The sequence below is a fragment of the Ovis aries genome, chromosome 3, assembly GCF_016772045.2.
Source record: "Ovis aries strain OAR_USU_Benz2616 breed Rambouillet chromosome 3, ARS-UI_Ramb_v3.0, whole genome shotgun sequence".
Taxonomy (NCBI): domain Eukaryota; kingdom Metazoa; phylum Chordata; class Mammalia; order Artiodactyla; family Bovidae; genus Ovis; species Ovis aries.
The window spans coordinates 205,060,153-205,082,603 of record NC_056056.1 but is presented as its reverse complement, the minus strand read 5'-3'; the positions used below and the strand labels follow the sequence as shown (position 1 = coordinate 205,082,603).

General features: G+C 32.9%; 1 protein-coding gene across 1 annotated transcript; it reads right to left on the bottom strand.

Annotated features, from left to right (window-relative positions):
- Positions 1-1,265: 1,265 nt before the first annotated feature.
- Positions 1,266-20,464, bottom strand: LOC101123288 (NKG2-A/NKG2-B type II integral membrane protein-like). Its single transcript, XM_015094933.4, is given in 12 exon segments — positions 1,266-1,835; positions 1,837-1,869; positions 2,191-2,291; positions 4,855-5,006; positions 5,536-5,589; positions 6,116-6,214; positions 16,016-16,131; positions 16,452-16,552; positions 18,284-18,456; positions 19,111-19,164; positions 19,655-19,753; positions 20,219-20,464. Coding segments are annotated over 12 exon segments (1,272 nt in total). The 5' UTR covers positions 20,427-20,464; the 3' UTR covers positions 1,266-1,753.
- Between the last annotated feature and the right edge of the window lie 1,987 nt (positions 20,465-22,451).

Genomic DNA, 22,451 nt, shown 5'->3' with positions numbered 1-22,451 from the left:
CTTATATACTCATATAAAATACTCATATTTTCAATTACACTTAAATTTTCAAAAAATTCATTATAATAATAACATTTTAAAATATATCAGGTGTTTCAAAAAGTCTCCAGGTAAGATGAAAATAAGGAATGCTTCCCAATAGAGCCTTGATAACAAAACTTAACAGCTTACATAATGTAAGGAACTCTGTCTTGTCTCTTTGTGAAAATGGATGAAGAAAATATTTTAATCTAAATATGATATGTACAGTGATTTTTAAGAGAAAGAAAATACAGAATGATCATTGTGGTTTCATTTCAGGGATTCTTGACTGGTTAATATTTGAAGGAAACAGGAATATTTGAAAGAAAAACTTCATAAACATTATTTTTTAATTAATTTCTTTATTGTAATTGGTGGTTAATTGCTTTACAATATTGTGATAGTTTTTGCCATACAGAAACATTATTTTTTAAAATATTTCTCATTCTACGGAAGAAAAAATAAAAATGTAACACTACTGATTGTTTACAAACTCTATGAGAAAAATATGAATAAAATGGAAGTTCTTTCATAATAAAAAAATATGATGAAAAAATCCTTAAACCTCATACTTGAAGATAAAGAATTCTAATGTATTCCCATTATATAGAAATGATTCATATAGGACCTTTACTGTACCTTCTATTTAACATTGAAAGTAAAAGCCTGCAGTGTAAAAATAAGTCATAAAAAAAAACACACAATTGCACCTGGAGAGAAGAACTAAAATGTGACTATTTATAGTTTTAATAGCTCTTTTTATTTTAAAAACCTAGAGGAATATATATTTGAAACAATAGAATTAATATATAATATCAGGGAAGTCATTGGACATAAGATACACCTGTAAACCTCTGAGTTTTATTTTGTTTATTTCTGCTGCAGAGCAAAAATTACTAAAATGAAAAACAAAGTTGACATTTACAAAAGCATGGCTATGAAATACCTGTATTTCTCTAAGATTTCAATATTGAAAAATGTAAAACATGCTAAGTGGATTTCCTTGGCAGTTCAGTGGTTGGGACTGTGCTCTCCAACCAACCCAAGTGTGAGTCCTGGTTGGAAAAGTAAGATTCCATATGCCACCTGGCATGGCCAAAAATAAACACATTTTTAAAAATAGAAAGAAATTAAGAGAAAATCTAAGTTATTGGAAGGATAAAGCATAGTACTGATTGGAAGAGTCAATATTGCAAAGATGACTCTCTTTGTAATTTATTTTAAAGATTAAATGCAGTCTCAAGCAGTTTTTTAAAGCAGCTTTATTGAGATGTAACTTACACAGCCTAAAATCCATCCATTTAAAGTGTACAATCAATGATTTTAGATATATTTTTAATTTGCAATGATCACCATTATCAAAATCTAGAAAGTATTCACCACTGTTAAGTTAGCATTAATTTCCTATCCCCACCTCCCCACTGCTCTTCGTCATCGCTAATCAGCTTCTGTTTTTTTTTTCTTATTTTTGATATTTCATGTAAATAGTGTACCATGCGATCCTTTAGAAAGTTTGATTGCTGTAAATATATAGTTGAGCAAAAAAAGCCAGACACAGAAGAAATGATATCTGTACTTTCCAGTGTGCATATTAAATTTCAATAGTTTTTTTTAAAAAAAAAACTTCCATTATTAGAAAAAAGAATATAATGCATTTCAAAGTTTATGCAATCATACTATTATTTCCATTTCATAAGAGATGAAGTTGCCCAACAGCAGCCAAGCTTACTTTTTAATTTTCAAGCTTGTGCTTGCAAGTATACTTATTTGGGAATTCACAGTCATCTGACCTTATATCCCCCAAGGATAGCACTGCAGTTTCCTTTCTCAGGTAAGAAGTCTGATATTCTGTAATGGAAAGCATTGCATAATTTTGCTATGATATATGAGGACAGCTTATGAAGTTATAACATTTCTGTACAAGAGTAATAAAAAAGATATTTTGAAAGTGGGTAATGGTGTTTTTAAAATAATTTCAGGAAGAGTTTTGTTATTAGGAAAATGGAATACCGATTATTCCAGTTTTTAATATTTCTATCAACATTTTATTAACTTTCAACATCTTCCTTCATCATTGTGTAATTTAACCAAAACAAATGTTTTAATAATCTTAAAATATTCATTTTTAATACTTTCCTCCTCTATATAGTATTATTTTTAAAAACTTACTGTAGCTTGCAAGTTGAGCCATTTTGCCACATCCATGGATGACCACGGCCTTCACGAAAGACTGGAATCCATGACATAATTGATAGGGACTTCAGAAATTTCTACACAAAAGTATTTTCAGTTAATCACTATGAAAGATTTTATTAATTCTTAAAATGTAACTAGTGTGCTCTTTCATAGGATCCTGAGTTTTCTGAACAAGATGAGAGTGTTAGAATCTAATCTAACACTAAAAGTATAAAAGTGAAAATTTTAATATTTGTCAAAGCATTAACAAATTTTACTTTTGATTAAAAATAAACTCAAACATTTATGTTTATCAGTTTCATTGCTTTTCTTATGTTAGTAAAGAAAAGTTTGATTCATGCGGTTTAATTGTTACCCATGTTGTCAAATTGAACATAGCAAGGTTTTAAATGTTTTCAGATTCTGTGACATTCATTTTTCCAGATACTGTGATTATATCACTGAATTTCACTACTATATTTCTCAAAGTTTCAGTTTTAGAAGAAAATTAAATGATTGAAATTGAGAAAATAAGTGACACGAAAGACAAAGTTTGATTTTCTGGGACCCACATCATTCTTCGTCTAGATAAACCCCAAATCAATCTTTTTCTGTATTGCTGGAGTCCAGCAGATAAGATAGAGTGTCAGAGATTCATTTTTCTCTGCTCTTCCCTGCTAAGTATAACTGTAAACATGGGAACTAATGAAAGACACAAGAACAGAGGACTCTTCAAGCTGGAAAGAGAAGGGTGATGTGGTTGGAACTTAGCAGCTTGACTCTCCTGTAATATCTCATCACTTTCCAGGATGAGAGAACAAGGTTCAGTTCAGTTCAGTCCAGTTCAGTCGTTCAGTCGTGTCTGACTCTTTGCGACATCGTGAATCGCAGCACTCCAGGCCTCCCTGTCCATCACCAACTCCCAGAGTTCACTCAAACTCATGTCCATCGAGTCAGTGATGCCATCCAGCCATCTCATCCTGGGTCGTCCCCTTCTCCTCCTGCCCCCAATCCCTCCCAGCATCAGAGTCTTTTCCAATGAGTCAACTCTTCGCATGAGTGGCCGAAGTACTGGAGTTTCAGCTTTAGCATCATTCCCTCCAAAGAAATCCCAGGCTGATTTCCTTCAGAATGGACTGGTTGGATCTCCTTACAGTCCAAGGGACTCTCAAGAGTCTTCTCCAACACCACACTTCAAAAGCATCAATTTTCAGCACTCAGCTTTCTTCACAGTCCAACTCTCACATCCATATATGACCACTGGAAAACCATAGCCTTGACTAGATGGACCTTTGTTGGCAAAGTAATGTCTCTGCTTTTGAATGTGCTATCTAGGTTGGTCATAACTTTTCTTCCAAGGAGTAAGTGTCTTTTAATTTCATGGCTGTAGTCACCATGTGCAGTGATTTTGGAGCCCCTCAAAATAAAGTCTGACACTATTTCCACTGTTTCCCCAACTGTTTCCCATGAAGTGGTGGGACCAGATGCCATGATCTTCGTTTTCTGAATGTTGAGCTTTAAGCCAACTTTTTCACTCTCCTCTTTCACTTTCATCAAGAGGCTTTTTAGTTCCTCTTCACTTTCTGCCATAAGGGTGGTGTCATCTGCATATCTGAGGTTATTGATATTTCTTCCAGCAATCTTGATTCCAGCTTGCGCTTCTTCCAGCCCAGCGCTAGGGAACAACAATTAGGGGCATCTTATATCTTCTCCAAAAGAACAAAATGACCTAGACCTACTAAATGACTTAATCAGCCAAGCTGTAGGAGGAGGCACAGATAAGCCATTCCATTCTTCCAGTGTTGAGGGGAATCCTGTCGACAATGCCTCATGAGCCTTACAAAGTGTCCATCAGAACACCTGCTAACAAGGAGCAGTTAGAAGTTCTTCTCCTGGCTTCCACAAAGAGAACTAGAGGTGGGAGGTAGGGATGGAGGTGGGGCCAGCAAAGAGGATCCTATAACTAAAAGTTCTGAACCTAGGAAGCCTCTTTTCCTTAAGGGCATAAGACTCTATCTCCACTCAGAGACATTGGATAGGATGGGTTTTAATGTTATATTTACATAATGAACAATGGAAATTAACAAATTCCACATAAATGTAAGAATTTGGATGAATTACAAAACTAGTACATGGAGGGTGCAGAGACTGAACGAAGAATGCATATAGTTTGATTCTATGTATGTGAAAAGCAAAACATGCAAAGAGATTCTATAACATCAAAGTCATGACACTGGGTAAATAAGGAGGACACAGAATGATGAGAAATGATAGAGAATAGGCTGCTGGAAAGTGAAAACTTCTAATCCACAATCTAATGTGTAATTACATGGTTCTATTTATTTTGTGATCTTTATGAAAATCTTTGATATGTATACTTTCCTTGATATATGGTAAAATTAAATAGCACAGTTTATCTTAGAATATAATAGCACTTGGAAAAGCATGGTTTTCAGTGAAAAGCAAATGGAAATGATTAAGCATGAATTTATAGAATAAAAATATAAATAAAATATCACAAATTTGTATTCCATTGTTTATGAAATAATAGGCCTCAAACAAACTGCAAATACAACAAAACCACAAGTGAATTCTAACAAATATAACACTGACTGAATCAAGCCTTTAACAAAGTGTTGGAAACATCTGATATCTTACCAGTTCCTCTTCATTATCTATATAAAGCAGAGTAGAGTTCCTAGAAGCACAGGCTGTCAAACTCCCATTCCACGTTTTTTCTTCAAAAGTGATATAATAGCAGTTGTTGGAATATGTAAACCAGTCTTTTGAACAATGACCACAATGGCATTCTGAGGAAAGATTGTGAATTACTAGCCCCCCCCAAAATTGAATTTTATAAAATAAAAGAAACTACATATATGCATAGAAACATATCTATGTATATACATGTTTATATAACATATCTATGCACCATCAGGGCTGGTACATATTAAACAAACCAACACATACATTCACAAAAAGGGTCAGTCTCTCATAAGCCAATTTATGTCTCCATATAAAGCAAACATACAGAAATACCCACTCTTTACACGTCCTGAGGATCAAGAAATGAAACCTCTGTTTTAGAATAACAAACTTATTTGCCTTTTATCATATTATAGCAGAAGGAAATTGGAACCAATTTTCAGCAATGCATAAGGTGATCATATTGTGGCAGAGACAGAAGCATTCTCCTATAATCATTACTTATAAATATTTGTTACTCCATTTTACAATTTATGTTCTACCTCATAATCTATTCTTATTTTCATTAGCCAGCCTAAGATAGAGACAAAGTACCAACTGTACATATGCCTGAGCTTTGAAAACATTATGTACCTTTCTGGAGCCTTGTTATCCGAGAGGAGTTATTCTGTTCCTGTATTAGAGCAGCTACAAAATTAATCATTATAAAAGTTAATATTGCTCTAAATAAATCATGATGATTTTAGTTTCTGAATCTAAAATTTGGTTAATTGTTTAAGATTAGAATAATCCAAACTAAAACTGACTTTACCAAGAAAAATCAATTAAGCAATGAAGATTTGATGGAAAAAAATTTAAAAACCAAAAGGAACAGATGCCACCACCTCTTACAGTATTTGCTTTAACCAAGCACAAGAACTAATTTGTGTTTCTCAATAAGGGTTTTAGCTTCCTAAAGGCTGTGTTTGAGTAATGAAATCAGAAAAACATATATATACATGTAAACTTATATATAAATATATACATATATATGTATAATATCTGTAGAATCATTGTGTTATTTATACTTTGGACAACCTGAGAATAGCTATTCCACATTTAGGCTGAATGCACATAGTAAAATAAGAGTTTTATTTCATCATATGATTTTTTGAGAAGGCATTGATGATCATTAAAGTGAAAAGTTCAATCACAATTTCAAAAATACACTTACACGGAATAAAAGTTATCACTCTCACTAGAGCATACATCAAGACAAAACAGATGATTCCCAGGATCACAGCAATAAACTACTCTCGAGGTGACGGTAAACCTGCAGGGAGAGAAAAGGGAACACTGAGAAAGCAGCGATGGGGACAGTTGTTTTAGAACAAAAGATCCCACATCCACGAGAATTCATAGACATCAACTTGGACCCCAGATCCATATGAAACATTATAATCCTCCTCTCAGAATATGTACATTTTCAGCAAATATAACACTTCACAAGTTGTGTATCAAAAACTACAAATTACAACAATGCTGGAATAGATAGGCTCCTCTGTCCATGGGATTTGCCAGGGATCCAACCCATGTCTTCTGCATTTCCAGGTGGATTCTTTATCACGAAGCCACCAGGAAGCTCATACTAGAGTACTGTATTTCAAATTCAAGCTCTGATCCTCATAAATAAAAAGGATGTGAGCTATTAAATTCTCACACTTGCACTGATAGCTCCTGTCATTCCATTGAGGATAGTGAGAAGCATTTTGAAATTTTAATTCCCTGTAGGTTTTCTCCTGCTCAGTGACTAAGAGGGAACTTTGCGTGCTCTTTCCTCTCATTTGCTGTTTCCTGGCGTCCTTAGCCAGACTTGGTTCTGGGTAGTTTTCCCTTTGATTGTTCATCTCCACAGCTGTGTAATGTCAAGGATGGCGCTCTATGAAAACTGCACCTAGCTAGTTAATAAATGGTGCATAAAATCACAAGAAGCCTGGAGTGGGTGGTGTGTGAGATGAGTGACAGCACTCATTTTGCATTTAAGCAAGGTGCATGTTTGGTTCTCATTTCCACAGAGTGTTAGTGTGTTTCAAGATAGACTAAGTTTTAAAGATAATATTCTATGTTTGAAATAATGCTATTCATCGTTGGCACAATGAAATTAATAAATTGGTGAAAAATAAAGTTCACAAACAATAATATCCTTGTCAATTTACAATTAATTTGTAAAGAAACATTTTAAAACTCTTGCAGTAACTGTGTTGAAATTAAATGCTATACTGGAAAAAACAGATGCACCAATGTACCAATTTTTGTGATAACTTTAAGACCCATTAATGGTTAAGGATTGAGCCTTCTAAAGAAGAGAGAATAATAGTATTGGTATATGAAATATTTCCTGCACTAAACTACTTTAATTAGTGGTATCATTTATTAAAAGAAAATAAAGAGCTATCAAATAGTTTTTTTTTATTTTATTTTGATTGACTGCAAGTTCTTTGAAATCATTAGAAATTTAGAGAAATATTTTGTATGTTAAAAATGTTACATGACATATTAAACTAGTCAAAGCTTACTAAACAATAAAAAGAAAATAATATTAAAAAGATTTTAAAATAGTTACTTTACAAAAGTAATTAGCAATTGATAATGGCTGAGATATGAAATCATAAAATGATAAATAAAAGTGTCAATCAATTATGAAAGAGCAATACTGACACAAACTTCCAGAAAAATCCTATAGGTGTCAAATCAATGAGGGTAGCTTTAGTTGTATCAGCAATTAAATGTCAGATAATGCATATTAATAATTCTGTCTCTGGAGTCAGCAGTTAGTGAGAACTAGAATTATTTCTGGCTTTGAAGTGTACAAGGTATGACCTTTAAAAATTATTTAGTATATAGAAACTAGTTTGCAAATCCAAAATTTTAATAAAATATGTATTATATAGATCATATAAAAGTCATATTAAATTTTATATTTTAGTTTATTATTTCAATATAATTGCCATAATGCCATTCATATCAGTCAGAAAAATGTAACATAATTTCTTAGACAGGATCTCTGTGTCTGTGTCATTTATCTTTTTTACTCAATGTTTTGTTCAAGGTTTTAAAAAGGATTTGGTTGTTTATAATTGGATTTAAATTAGGATTTATTGAAGCTGCATCAATCTTATTTTTATTAAAACTCAACTGCTTTTATCTAGAGCTATGAAGAATTACACTGGCCCTTCACAATTTCATGAATCCCCTTTAAGAATCTATTGTTAAAAGCTGAGTGAAATGTTTAATGACGTATATAAACATATCCCTATTGATGACAACATACAACAGTAACCGTTCCTTGTCATGGTGCTTATAAGATTTCACTTTAAATTGCATTGATTTAGAAACTCATTTACACATGTGTATATGCACTTGAATAATAAACAGGCAAGGATTTGAATATTTTACAAAATCCTCCATAATATTTCATATTTTACACTTATATAATTCTCAGAATTATTCAAATAAATCTACCAATATATCCTTGATTTGGCTACATATAAGTTGTCCCTAAATTGAACCATATCTAGACATGGGTAACCTCCTACCAAATGAGATGAGGAATTACGAAGGAGAGAGACACATACCTTCTGTATGCCAGAGTCCTGCCTCCTCTTGTGGGTGACCAAGTTACTGTAGTAAACAGTATTTGTGGTCTTCACAGACTGCCCTGTGAAGGCCCACAGTGAAGCAATAGTGGGAAAGGTAGATTTCTTATCAACACGTCACAAAGCTCAAACAGGAAATTCTTACACTTGAGTATTTTGAAGACAATTTATCTCGTGACACAACTCCAGAATGTAGGAGACTTTGGGTATGTAGTGTGTCATTTAGTTTGCCCTTTGGCAAGTGCTTCTGAGCAGGTTTTTTTTTCATTTTCTAAAAGATACTGAGAAAAAGATGACTACAATATTGTTAACTTGTTTTTATCTCAATCACACATACTGCAAACTTAGGCTTTGCTAAGGGTGCCTTCAATGTTTTAAGTTCTACTTTTATACACAGTTGCTAAATCTTGCCATTACATTTTTCATTTCCTTATACTCTCATGTTTTCATTCCTGTTGTGGAATAAGTCATAAGTCTATTAACAATATTTGTCACTAGGGCTTCCCAGTTATGGCTAGTGGTAAAGAACCCTCCTGCCAATGCAGGAGACAAGGAGACGTGGCTTCAATCCCTGGGAAAGATCCCCTGGAGCAGGTCATGGCAATCCACTTCACTATTCTTGCCTGAGAATCCCTATGGAGAGAGGAATCTGGTGGCTACAGTCTGTAGTGTCGCAAAGAGTCAGACATGAGTAAACCGACTTAGCACATACAACACGTCACTAATTCAGAAGATTTACTACATGGCCTTACATATTTCTTTTCGTTATATTAGCATTATGTCTTTTGGTTATAACGAAAACAATCATAATCCATTAACAGTAGTTATTTAAGGATTGTTGTTTTCAGTTGCTGAGTCCTGTTGGATGATTCACATTCCCACTCCCCCATGAACTGTAGCAATCAGGCTTCCCTGTCCTTAACTATCAACCTTTGCTCAGACTCATGCCTATTGAGTCAATGATGCCATCCAACCATCTCATGCTCTGTATGTTTCCACAGTTTGTTGTGATCAACATAGTAAAAGGCTTTGGCATAGTCAATAAAGCAGAAGTAGATGGTTTTATGGAACTCTCTTGCTTTCTGATGATCCAGCAGATATTGGCGATTTGATCTCTGGTTCCTCTGCCTTTTCTAAAACCAGCTTGAACATCAGGGAGTTCATGGTTTATGTACTGTTGAAGCCTGGCTTGCAGAATTCTGACCATTACTTTGCTAGCATGTGAGATGAGTGCAACTAACTGTGCAGTTGTTTGAACATTCTAAGGCATTGCCTTTCTTTGGAATTGGAATGAAACCTGACCTCTTCCAGTCCTGTGGCCACTGCTGAGTTTTCTAAATTTGTTGGCATTTTGAGTGCAGCACTTTCACAGCATCATCTTTTAGGATTTGAAATAGTTGAACTGGAATTCCATCACCTCCACTAGCTTTGTTTGTAATGATGCTTCCTAAGGCCCACTTGACTTTGCATTCCAGGATGTCTGGCTGTAGGTGAGTGATCAACCATCATGGTTATCTGGGTCGTGAAAATCTTTTCTGTATAGTTGTTTTGTGTATTCTGTCCTCTTCTTGATATCTTCTGTTTCTGTTAAGTCCATACCATTTCTGTCGTTTATTGTGCCCATCTTTGAATGAAATGCTCCCTTGGTATCTCTAGTTCTCTTGAAAAGATCTCTTGTCTTTCCCATTCTATTGTTATCCTCTATTTCTTTGCATTGATAGCTGAGGAAGTCTTTCTTATCTCTCCCTGCTATTCTTTGGAACTCTGTTTTTAAATGGGTATATCTTTTTCTCTTTTGCCTTTAGCTTCTCTTCTTTTCTCAGCTATATGTAAAGCCTCCTCAGATAACCATTTTGCATTTTTTTCCTAGGGAATGTTCTTGATCATTGCCTCCTGAACCATTTCATGAATGGTCCATAGTTCTTCAAGCATTGTGGCTATCAGATTTAATGCCTTGGATCTATTTGCCACTTCCTCTGTATGATGGTTTTTGCTGACTGTATAGAGCTCCTCCATCTTTGACTGCAAAGAATATAGTCCATCTGATTTTGGTATTGAGCATCTGGTGATGTCCCTGTGTAGAGTCATCTCTTGTGTTGTTTGAAGAGGGTGTTTGCTGTGACCAGTGAGTTCTCTTGACAAGACTCTGTTAACTTTTGCCATGCTTCAATTTGTTCTCCAAGGCCAAGCATGCCTGTTAGTCCAGGTATCTCTTGACTTTCTCCTTTTGAATTCCAGTTCCCTATAATGAAAAGGACATCTTTTCGGGGTGTTAGCTCTAGAAGGTCTTGTAGGTCTTCACAGAACTGTTCAACTTCAGCTTCTTCAGCATTACTGGTTGGGATATACACTTGGATTACAGTGATATTCAATGGTTTGCCTTGGAAATGAACAGAGATCATTCTGTCTGTTCTGAGATTGCACCCTAGTACTGCATTTCGGACTCTTTTGCTGACTATGAGGGCTACTCCATACCGTTTGTCACTAATTCAGAAGACTTACTACCTTGTCTACATTAAAATAACTGTTACAAAGAGATGAATGCCTAAACTTACTTTTTTATTTTTCTGCCCTAGTTCTTAAAATAGCTGCATCTAATTGTATTATTCCTAAATAACTTATTCAAGTTTCCTCTGATAAAGATAAATGTCTTTGGAAAGGATAAAATATCAAGCAATATCAAGCTATATAACCATGGCAGCGACCAAAATATTGAATACTCACCATATCATTCATTGATGATCCTCAAATCATAACTTGTTATATATATTTTTAATAGGAATATTTGTTGTAAATAACAAAAGCCCAAGTTTCCATAGGGGGAGAAATAAGCTTTTAAATTTTCACTTCACAAGAAAATGGGGAAGGCAGAAAATGTTGACCTTTTTGCAAAACACACATGAACATACAATACATAAAACTTTAAATAAACTATCAAATTTGCCTCAAATGGGTTTTTTTAATCAGTTGTCACTTGTATCAAGAAAAGGATAAATGTTTATCTACCATTCCTAAGGATATTCACTTTCAGCATCACTTCTAGAACATTGAATTCAGGGAAACACTATTTTTAACTTTCTGAAATCTAGAAAAATGTAATGTAAACTCAGTTATTTCCTTGTAATGAAGACTAATATTTGGGACTTCTAAAACTGTCACTAATGGCTACCTATATCGTTGTATCTATCCATTATATTTTATTTTCATAAACTAAATTGATAGTTTTCTCTATTACTCACATCCTAGAATTATAGCTATTGAAACATTCATTAGAGATGAATGTAAAATGTCACACAATGTAAAATATACTGTTTATTTTTAAAATTTGAAGTCGTTATATCTACTGCTGTCATACACTTTGCTGTTTTCAACTAAATAATGTTATACATGTCAGGCTCTTTGTTATATGTCAAAATATGAGTTTAATCTGAAGAAACTACCCTCCATGCAGGAAACATGGGTTCGATCCTTGGGTTGGGAAGATCCACTAGAGAAGGGAATGACTACCCACTCGAGTAATCTTGCCCGGAGAATTCCGTGGACAGAGGAGTTTGGCAAGCTACAGTTGCAGAGTCAGATACAACTCAGTGACTACATTTTCATTTTCACTTTCTCTGGCATTTAACTTTAATAAAATCTATGTTCAGACAACATATAGCAAAGATAAAATTACTCAAAACACTAAAAGTAGTTTGAATCTACTTTTTATGATATGAATATATCGATTTGTAACTATGTCTATTAATGGCCGTACTTAGTGACCTAAGAGAGATAGATAAATTGGAAGTCAATAACAAGTGAAAATGTCCTTTTAACCTCATGACAAGATCAATTCATTTTCAAGGAAGTTTTAAATGACTCTATATAAAGGAAATATTTAGGGTCTTCTAAAAAAGGAACTCAATCCAGATAAAATTTTATTAGAAAAGACAATTTGAAGAAAAGAACTTGTGTGACTACATCCAAATAGATATTGAAAGGTAAAATATTAATGATAAAATTTCAAATTGTAAATATATATTTGTATTAGAATTCAAGGGAGTGAATACAGCATGAGCAGTAAATAAAAGTAGAGAATAAATATATCCTTACATTGTTTGAGAAGTGGGTGAAAGTACTAACTTGGACTTTATTGAGTAAAGAATACAAGCTGCAAAATGTAGGGCACGAATTAAACTAAGGCATATTAAATGAATAAATTCTTATAGATGAGTATAAAAAATATTTATTTGGAAAAATAAGAAAAAAATAAAGTAGAATTCAAAGAAACAATATATTATACTTAAAATTAATTATATATATTTACATACAAATAAAATATATAAAGTTTACAGTAATTTAAAAATTAGGTTAAATATATATGAAATAGCCTTCCACTTGTAAGAATGTTCATAATTTAAAACATTTTGTTTAATACAGCTATATATATAGTAGAGTTATTTTAATAACTGCCATCCTAGTGTAAAGAGGAAATTTAAAAAGATGAAAAATGATATGATGCAACACAAGATGATAGAACTAATAAAGTTAATGTACTGTCATAATACAAGGGAAGAACCTTGCTAGAAAAGATGAAGCATGTTTCATAACAATATACTGAGGATCCAAACCATTAGCAATTACAAAAAAAAACTGCATGCACTTAATAGTACAAGTTCAACAAAGATTTGAGAAAAGTATGTAGGTTAAATAATCATAAATGGAGATTTAAACAATTACTTCTCACTGCTCATCTGGCAAGCAGCTATACTAGTAAGGCTACAGATAGATCTAAACTAGACAATTAACCAAAATATTTGTGTACACACACACTTATATACTTGTATAGAATACTCACATTTTTAATTACATTAAAATTTTCCCAAAATGCACTATATATTCATAATCCTGATTATATTAATATGAAGTATATAGAACTGTAGTGTCACTATAACAGCCATAAGTCAAGTTTGGCAGATGGACATTTGAAATGTGAGTATTCAAATTTAATTTTTAATTTATTATAAAAAATAAAAATTTAAGATTTCCTCCTCATTCACACCAGCCGTATGTAATAGAGATATAGATTGCTTCCAGATTCATACAAATTCTTTACAATCTAAGCTAGAAGGTACTAACCAAAAATGTGAAAACCTTTATCTAGTTTTAAGTTCAGTTACACATTTTTAAATAACATATGAACCAAAGAAAAATCTACAAAGTTTTCAATTTTTATATGATTTAAAAGGAAAATGCAATAGTAAAATCTGCCTTGTGAAATACTGATTGCCTTAAATGCATACACTGCAAACAAAAAAATAAGAAGGAATACATTTGAGGAGGTGCCACTAGAAACTAAAACTTAAAAAGCAATCTGGGTGAAATTTAGTTCAAGTATAGTCCAAATAAAGAAGTAAAAGGAAACTAAATGATGCAAAATTATGACAAAGAAAGCAAGTACATTAGAAAGGAATAAAATGGTCAATGTGATTTTCACTTGAAAGGTAGTATAATTGATAAAAGACATTTAAAGAAAAAATGAGAAGACATAAATCTTTTACATCTATAATAAATATGACAACACCATTGTTGTTTTTACCAATGTTAAATAGATAAGAAAAGCATACTATAAATATATTCTATCTAAATGAAAAAGAGAATGCCTAAAAAATGCAATTTACCAAATGCAGTACAACTCGGATCCTGAATAAACTTAACGTGTGTTAAAGATATGGCGTTCATTGTATAAAGTTCCTACAAAAAAAATTCTAGAAACTCTAATGGTAACAGTAGTGAATAATAACACTTAAAATTATACCAGGTCTTTCACAAAGTCTCCAGGTAAGATAAAAAAAAAAAAAAAAAGGAATGCTTCCCAATAGAGCCTTGAGAACAAAACTTGCCAGCTTACATAATATTAAGGAACTCAGTCCTGTCTCTTTGTCAAAATTGATGAAGAAAATATTTTAATCTAAGTATGATACATGCACTGATTTTAAGAGAAAGAAAATACAGAATGATCATTGTGGTTTCATTTCAGGAATGTTTGGTTAATATTTGAAGTAAATAAGAATATTTAGAGGAAAAACTATAAACTATATTTTTTAAATTAATTTATTTATTTTAATTGGAGGCTAATTACAATATTGTGATAGTTTTTGCCATACATAAGCATTATTTTTAAAAAATCATTTCTCATTCTATTGAAGAAAAAATAAAACTGAAACACTACTGACTGGTTACAAAATTTATAAGAAAAAAGAAATAATATGGAATTGCTTTCCTAGTAAAAAAGTATGATCAGAAAATCCTTAAGCCTCATACTTGAAGATAAAGTATTGGAATATATTCCCATAATATAGGAATGATACATATAGGACCTTTACAGTACTTTCTATTCGACATTGAAGATAAAAGCTTGCAGTGTAAAAATAAGTCAAGAAGAAAACAAAGCAATTGCACCTGGAGAGAAGAAATAAAATGTGATTATTTATAGTTGCAATATCTGTTTTTATTTTAAAAATCCAGAGGAATGTAAATTTGAAACAATAGACTTAATACATAAAATCAGAGAGGTCATTGGACATAAGATCAGCCTGTAAACCTCTTTTTGTTTGTTTGGTTGTTTATTTCTGCTGCAGCAGCAAAAATTACTAAAAATTTAAAGAGCAACGATGACATTTACAAAAGCATGGCTATGAAATATCCATATTTCTCTAAGATTTCAATATTGAAAAATGTAAAACAAGCTAAGTGGATTTCCTTGACAGTCAGTGGATGGGACTCTGTGCTCCCCAGCGTGGAGGGTTCAGGTTGGATTCCTGGCTGGGAAACTAAGATCCCACCTGCTACCTGGAGTGGCCAAAAATAATTAAATAAATAAAATATAAAGAAATTAAGAGAAAACCTATATTATTGGAAGGATAAAGCATGGTACTGATTGGAAGAATCAATATTGCAAAGATGACTGTCTTTACAATTTACTTTAAAGATTAAATGCAGTCCCAAGCAGTTTTTTAAAACAGCTTTATTGAGATGTGATTTACATAGCATAAAATTCATCCATTTAAAACATATAATCAGTTATTTTATATACATTTCCAATTTGCAACCATAGCCACTATCAAAATCTAGAAAGTATTCATCGCTGTTCAGCTAGCAGTCATTTGTATCCCCACCTCCCCACAGCTCTTGGTCACCACTAATCTGCTTCTGGTCTCTCTTTTCTTATTTTTGATATTTCATGTAAATGGTCCTATACACCATGCGATCCTTTAGAAAGTTTGATTGCCATAAATATATGACTGAGCAAAACAGTCAGACACAAAAGGAATGATATCTATGCTTTCTGGTGTGCATATTAAATGTCAATAGTTTTTTTTTTTAAAAAAAACTTCCATTATTAGAAAAAGAATATAATACATTTTGAAATTTATGTAGTCATACTATTATTTCCACTTAAGAGATGAAGTTACCCAACAGCAGCCAACTTACTTTTCAATTCTCAAGCTTGTGCTTGCAAGTATACCTATGTGGGAATTCACAGTCATCTGACTTTATGTCCCCCACGGATAGCACAGCACAGTTTCCTTTCTCAGGTAAGTAGTCTGATAGCCTGTAATGGAAAGCATTGCATAATTCTGTTATGATATATGAGGACAGCTCATGAAGTTATAACATTTCTGTATAACAGTAGTAAAAAAGATATTTTGAAAGTGGGTAATGGTGTTTTTAACATAATTTCAGGCAGAGTTTGTTATTAGGAAAATGCAATACTGAGTATCCCATTTTCTAATATTTCTATCAACATTTTATTAACTTTCATCATCCTTCATCTTTGTGTAATTCAACCAAAACAAATGTTTTAATAATATTCTTAAAATATATTTTAAAAATATGTTCCCTCTCTATATAGTATAGTTTTAAAAAACTTACTGTAGTTTGCAAGTTGAGCCATTTTGCCACATCCACGGATGACCACGGCCTTCACGAAAGACTGGAATCCATGACGTAATTGATAGGGACTTCAGAAATTTCTACACAAAAGTATTTTCATTTAATCACTATGAAAGAATTTATTAATTCTTAAAATGCAAATAGTGTACTCTTTCATAGGATCCTGAGTTTTCTGAACAAGATGAGAGTGTTAGAATCTAATTTAACATTAAAAAAAACAAAATTGAAAGTTTTAATATTTGTTGAAGCATTAACCAATGTTTGCACGTTTGATTAAAAATAAACTCAAACATTGATGTTTATCAGTTTCATTGCTTGTCTTATGTTAATAAGAAGTCTGATTCATGCAGTTTAATTGCTACCCATGTTGTCAAATTAAACATAGCAAGGTTTTAAATGTTTTCAGATTCTGTGACATTCGTTTTTCCAGATACTGTGATTATATCACTGAATTTTGCTACTATTTTTCTGAGTTTCAATTTTAGAAGAAAATTAAGGGATTGAAATTGAGAAAATAAGTGACATGAAAGACAAAGTTTTGATTTTCTGGGACCCACACCATTCTTTGCCTAGATAGACCCCAAAGCAATCTTTTTCTGTATTGCTAGAATCCAGCAGATAAGATAGAGTGTCAGAGATTCATTTTTCTCTGCTCCTCCCTGTTAAGTACAACTGTAAACATGGGCACTTATGAAAGACACAATAATGGAGAACTCTGAAAGGTGGAAAGACAAGGGTGATGTGGTTGGGCACTTAGCAGCAGCTTGACTCTCATGTAATCTCTCATCACTTTCCAGGATGAGAGAACAAGGTGAGGTTAGGGAACAACAATTAGGGGCATCTTATATCTTCCCCCAAAGAAGAAAATGACCTAGACCTGCTAAATGACTTACCCAGCCTAGCTGTAAGAGAGGGCACAGATAAGCCATTCCATTGTTCCAGTGTGTTGAGGGGAATCCTGTCGACAATGCCACATGAGCCTTACAAAGTGTCCATCAAGACACCTGCTAACAAGGAGCAGTTAGAGGAAGTTCTTCTCCTGCTTCCACAAAGAGAACTAGAGTTGGGAGGCTGAGATGGAGGTGGGGCCAGCAAAGAGGGTCTCATGTCTAAAAGTACTGAACCCAGGAAGCCTCTTTTCCTTGAAAGCATAAGACTCCATCTCCACTCAGAGACACTGGATAGAATGGATTTTAAATGTTATATTTGCATAATGAGTAATAGACATTAACAAATACCATGTAAATGCAAGAATATGGATAAATTTCAAAACTATTACATGGGAGTGTGCAGAGACTGAAAGAAGATTGCATACTGTTTGATTCTATGTTCATGAAGAGCCAAAACATGCAAAGAGATTCTATAACATCAAATGCCACGACAGTGGGTAAATAGGAGGACACACAAGTGATGAGAAGTTACAGGGGATGGGGTCCTGGAAAGCTGAAACTTCTAATCCATGATCTGATGTGTAATTACATGGTTCTATTTATGTTGTGATCTATATGAAAATGTATGATATGTATATTTTCCTTGATATATATTAAAATTAAATAGCACAGTTTATCTTAGAATATAATAGCACTTGTAGAAGTGTGGTTTTCAGTGAAAAGCAAACATGGAAATAATCAAGCATGCATTCATAGGATAAAATATTAATAAAGTATCATACAGTTGTATTCCATTATTTAATAAAATAACAGGCCTTAAACAAACTACAAATACATACAAAAACCTAAGTGAATTCTAACAAATTTAACACTGACTGAATCAAGCCTTTAACAAAATGTTGGAAACATCTGATATCTTACCAGTTCCTCTTCATCATCTATATAAAGCAGAGTAGAGTTCCTAGAAGCACAGGCTGTCAAACTCCCATTCCACGTTTTTTCTTCAAAAGTAATATAATAGCAGTTGTTGGAATATGTAAACCAGTCTTTTGAACAACGACCACAATGGCCTTCTGAGGAAAGATTGTGAATTACTAGAAAATAAATTTTAGAAAATAAAAGTCAGTTTACATATATGCATGCTACTGCAGCTGCTAAGTTGCTTCAGTCGTGTCCAACTCCTAGTGACCCCATGGACTGCAGCCTACCAGGCTCCTCTATCCATGCGATTTTCCAGGCAAGAGTACTGGAGTGGGTTGCCATTGCCTTCTCCAACATATATGCATAGATATAAACATATATATGATATACATGGTTAGACAACATATCTATGCATCCTCAAGGCTGGTACATATTAAACAAACCAACACATACATTCACAGAAAGGGTTAGTCTCTCATAACCCAATTTATGTCTCCATATAAAGCAAGCACACAGAAATATCCGCTCTTTACACATCCTGAAAATCAAGAACTGAAACCTCTGCTTTAGAATAATAAACTTATTTGTCTCTTATCATATTATAGCAGAAAGAAAGTAGAACTAGTTTTCAACAATTGTTGTATTGTTCATATTGATCATATTGTTGTATAGGCAGAAGCATTCTCCTATAATCATTACTTATAAATATTTGTTGCTCTATTTTCCAATTTATGTTCTACCCCATAATCTATTCTTATTTTCATTAGCCTAAGATAGAGACAAAATACCAACTGTATGTGTGCCAGAGCTTTAAAATCATTATGTACCTTTCTGGAGCCTTGTTATCTGAGAGGAGTTATTCTGGTCCTGTATTAGAGTAGCTACAAAATTAATCATTACAGAAGTTAATATTGTTCTAAATAAATCATAATCATTTTAGTTTCTGAGTTTAAAATTTGGTTTATTGTTTAGGATTAGAGTAATCTAAAATAAAACTGATTTTACCAAGAAAAATTAATTAAGCAATGAAGATTTAATGGAAAAAAATATTTCAGAAACCAAAAGGAACAGATGCCACCACCTCTTACAGTATTTCTTTTAACCAATTAAGACTTAATTTGTGTTTATCAATAAGTTCTTTCAATCTCCTAATACATGTTTTTGAGTTATGAAATCAGAATATACAAATACGTACCCTCTGTAAATATTCTGTGTTGTATATTTTTGACAGATTCAGAGTTACCATTCCACATTTACTCTAAATGGATATATTTTAATGATAGGCACATTCTATAATATTATGAAATGTTTAGAGGACTGACCATCATTAAAGTGAAAAGTTCCCTTACAGTTTTTAAAAAATGTACTTACAGGGAGTAATAACGATCATTGTTACCACAGCGGACATCAGGACAAGGCAGATGATTCCGAGGATCCCAGCAATGAGCTTCTCTAGAGGTGATGGTGAACCTGCAGGGAGAGAAAAGGAACTACTGAGAAAGGAGTGATGGGGCAATTGTTTAGAGAGTAGACATAACACTGCTGTTGCTGCTGCTGCTAAGTCGCTTCAGTCATGTCCGACTCATGTGCAACCCCATAGACGGTAGCCTACACTAGAACCCGTGTAAATATAGAGTTATGTATATAATCTTCGACCCCAAACTCAATTTCTACAACTGTAGTCTTTCTCTCAGAATATACCATTGCATTCTCAGCAAACATAATGCTGCATTAGTTGTTGATTAAAAACTACAAATTTCAGCAATGCCAGAATGAAAGTAGTTCTCTGATTTCACATTAGATACCATACCCAATTTTAAGCTCTCTTCTTCAAAATGAAAAATATGTGAGCTTATCCCCTACTCCTTCTCCACACCTTGGCACCCCAAGTGCATATCCTGGAACAGTTCCACCTAGTGACTGGTAATGTTTTACCTTTGGAGTGGTAGTTGTCCTCATTCCCTTGAAGATTCTGAGAAGTCTTTTGAAGATTCTGAGAAGCATTTTGAAGATTTAATTCAGCATATGTTAATTCCTGCTGAGCTATTGAAACGGAACCTTTAGAGCCCTTAGGTTTCATTCGCTGTCTCTTTGAGTTCTTGACTCCCTTCGTTTCTGCATAGATTACTCCTTGGTTATTCATCTCTGAAGCTGAGTGATGTCAAGGACTGTGCTCTAAGTGAACTGAGGAATAAGTGGTGTCTGTGAGACAAGAATCCTACTGCAGTAACATGGGGCGGGGCAAAGACCTTAGTGTTCACTTTGCAGCTGAACAAACTTAAAGCCTGGTTCTAAATTCCTTGGAACTTCAAACAAGGATTTCATGATAGAACACTTTTTTTAAAAAAAGATATTTTATATTTGACAATATATTATTGGTTAAACATGAAAAGCAATAAATCAGGGAATAATAAGTACATGACTAATAATATCCTCATTAAGTTAAAGTCAGATTCCACAGAAATATTTTAACAGCATTACAGTGCTTGTATTAAAATGAAAATATTGTGTATTACAACAGAGATTTAACTATAATTTTGATTATTTTGAAATCCAATACTTGTTATAGACTAAGTACTTTAAAGATGAGGATAAAGTTGGCATTTCCTGCACTAAATTACAGTATATGGTGACTTACGTTTATTTATTAAAAAGGGTACCAAATGCTCTTTATTTTGAATGGTTGAGGAATTCTGAGAAAACTTAAAAATTGAGGTACTACTTCATATATTGAAAAATATTACATGACAAACTAAACATAACCTAAACAATATTAAAAATAAAACAATAGAAAAAGACTAAAAAGTATTTATTTTACAAATGTAATTGATAATTGATTTGATCACTAAGGTCTGAATCCACAAAATGATAAACAAATATAGGCCATTCATGAAAGAACACTATTGGTTCAAACTTCCAGAAAGATCCTATAGATGTTAAAGTTAGTAAAGGTCATTTTATTTGTATAAGTGATGATAATTGTTTATAAAATCCAGAAAACATAGCTTAATAATTCAGTCAATGGATGCATTAGTCAGAAAGATCTGGAAATTGATTATGGATTTGAAACTTAAAGAAGCGTGTTCTTTAAAAGTTATTTAGTGTTTAGTAACCTATATTATTAATCTAACATGGAAATAATATGTAATATATAATGCATGTTACACTGAGCACTCAATCTGGTACCTATATGTTCTATAAATATTAGTTTTTAACTACTGTTTAAGTTACAATTTCTGTGTTACTATTTCTGATTCATATCAGTTAGAGCCTGGAAAGCAATTTGTTAAACAAGAGTGTCTTTAATTAGTATAGTACATCTCTTTTGAAATGTTTGTTCAATATTTTTAAAAATCCTTTCATTAGTTACAGTTACGTTTATATTAGCATTTAGGAAGCTACTTCATCTTGATTTTTATTAAAAATAAAACTGATTTTATTCAACCTAAGTGCATATATAAAGAATTATGTTTGGCCTTTTTATGCAATGAATTCTTTCCCAAGAATCTATTTATAGAATTTGAGAGAAATATATATTAACATATTATTATACAAGAAACCTACCTTCTACTGATTATAAAATCCCAAACTAGTTGTTCTCTGTCAAGATGCCTGCAGCTTTCACTTAAGATTACATACAAATCCAAATATGCACTTGACTAGCATTCTACAGACACTTTACACGGAGAAATCTTCCATCGTATTTGATATTTTATGGTTGTTTTTTACCCTGAGCTATTTTTTTTAATTAGTGTTACACTTTGATTTTGTTGTATATTAACTATACTTCAGTTGCTTCACATCTAACATTTGCTAGTCCCCACTAAGTGAGATGGTCTAGTAGAGAGACAGGAGAGGAGGGACACATACCTTCTGTTGGCCAGAAAGTCGTGCATCCTTTAGTGGGGAGGTCAGGTTACTCTCATTAAAGAGGCCTGCCATAGCTGTGTAATAAAAGGAGAAATTTAAAAACACAAATCCAGCACAAGAGTAAGCAATGTCTGTGACCTTCATATACTGCCCTGTGAAGGCTCAGAGTGAAGTGACAGTGGAAAAAGATGATTTCTCATCAGTGTGTCACTTCAGGTTTGAACAGGAAATTCTCACCTTTGGGCTATTTGAAGAGTTTAGCTTATCACACACCTCCAGAAAATAGGAAACTCTGGAC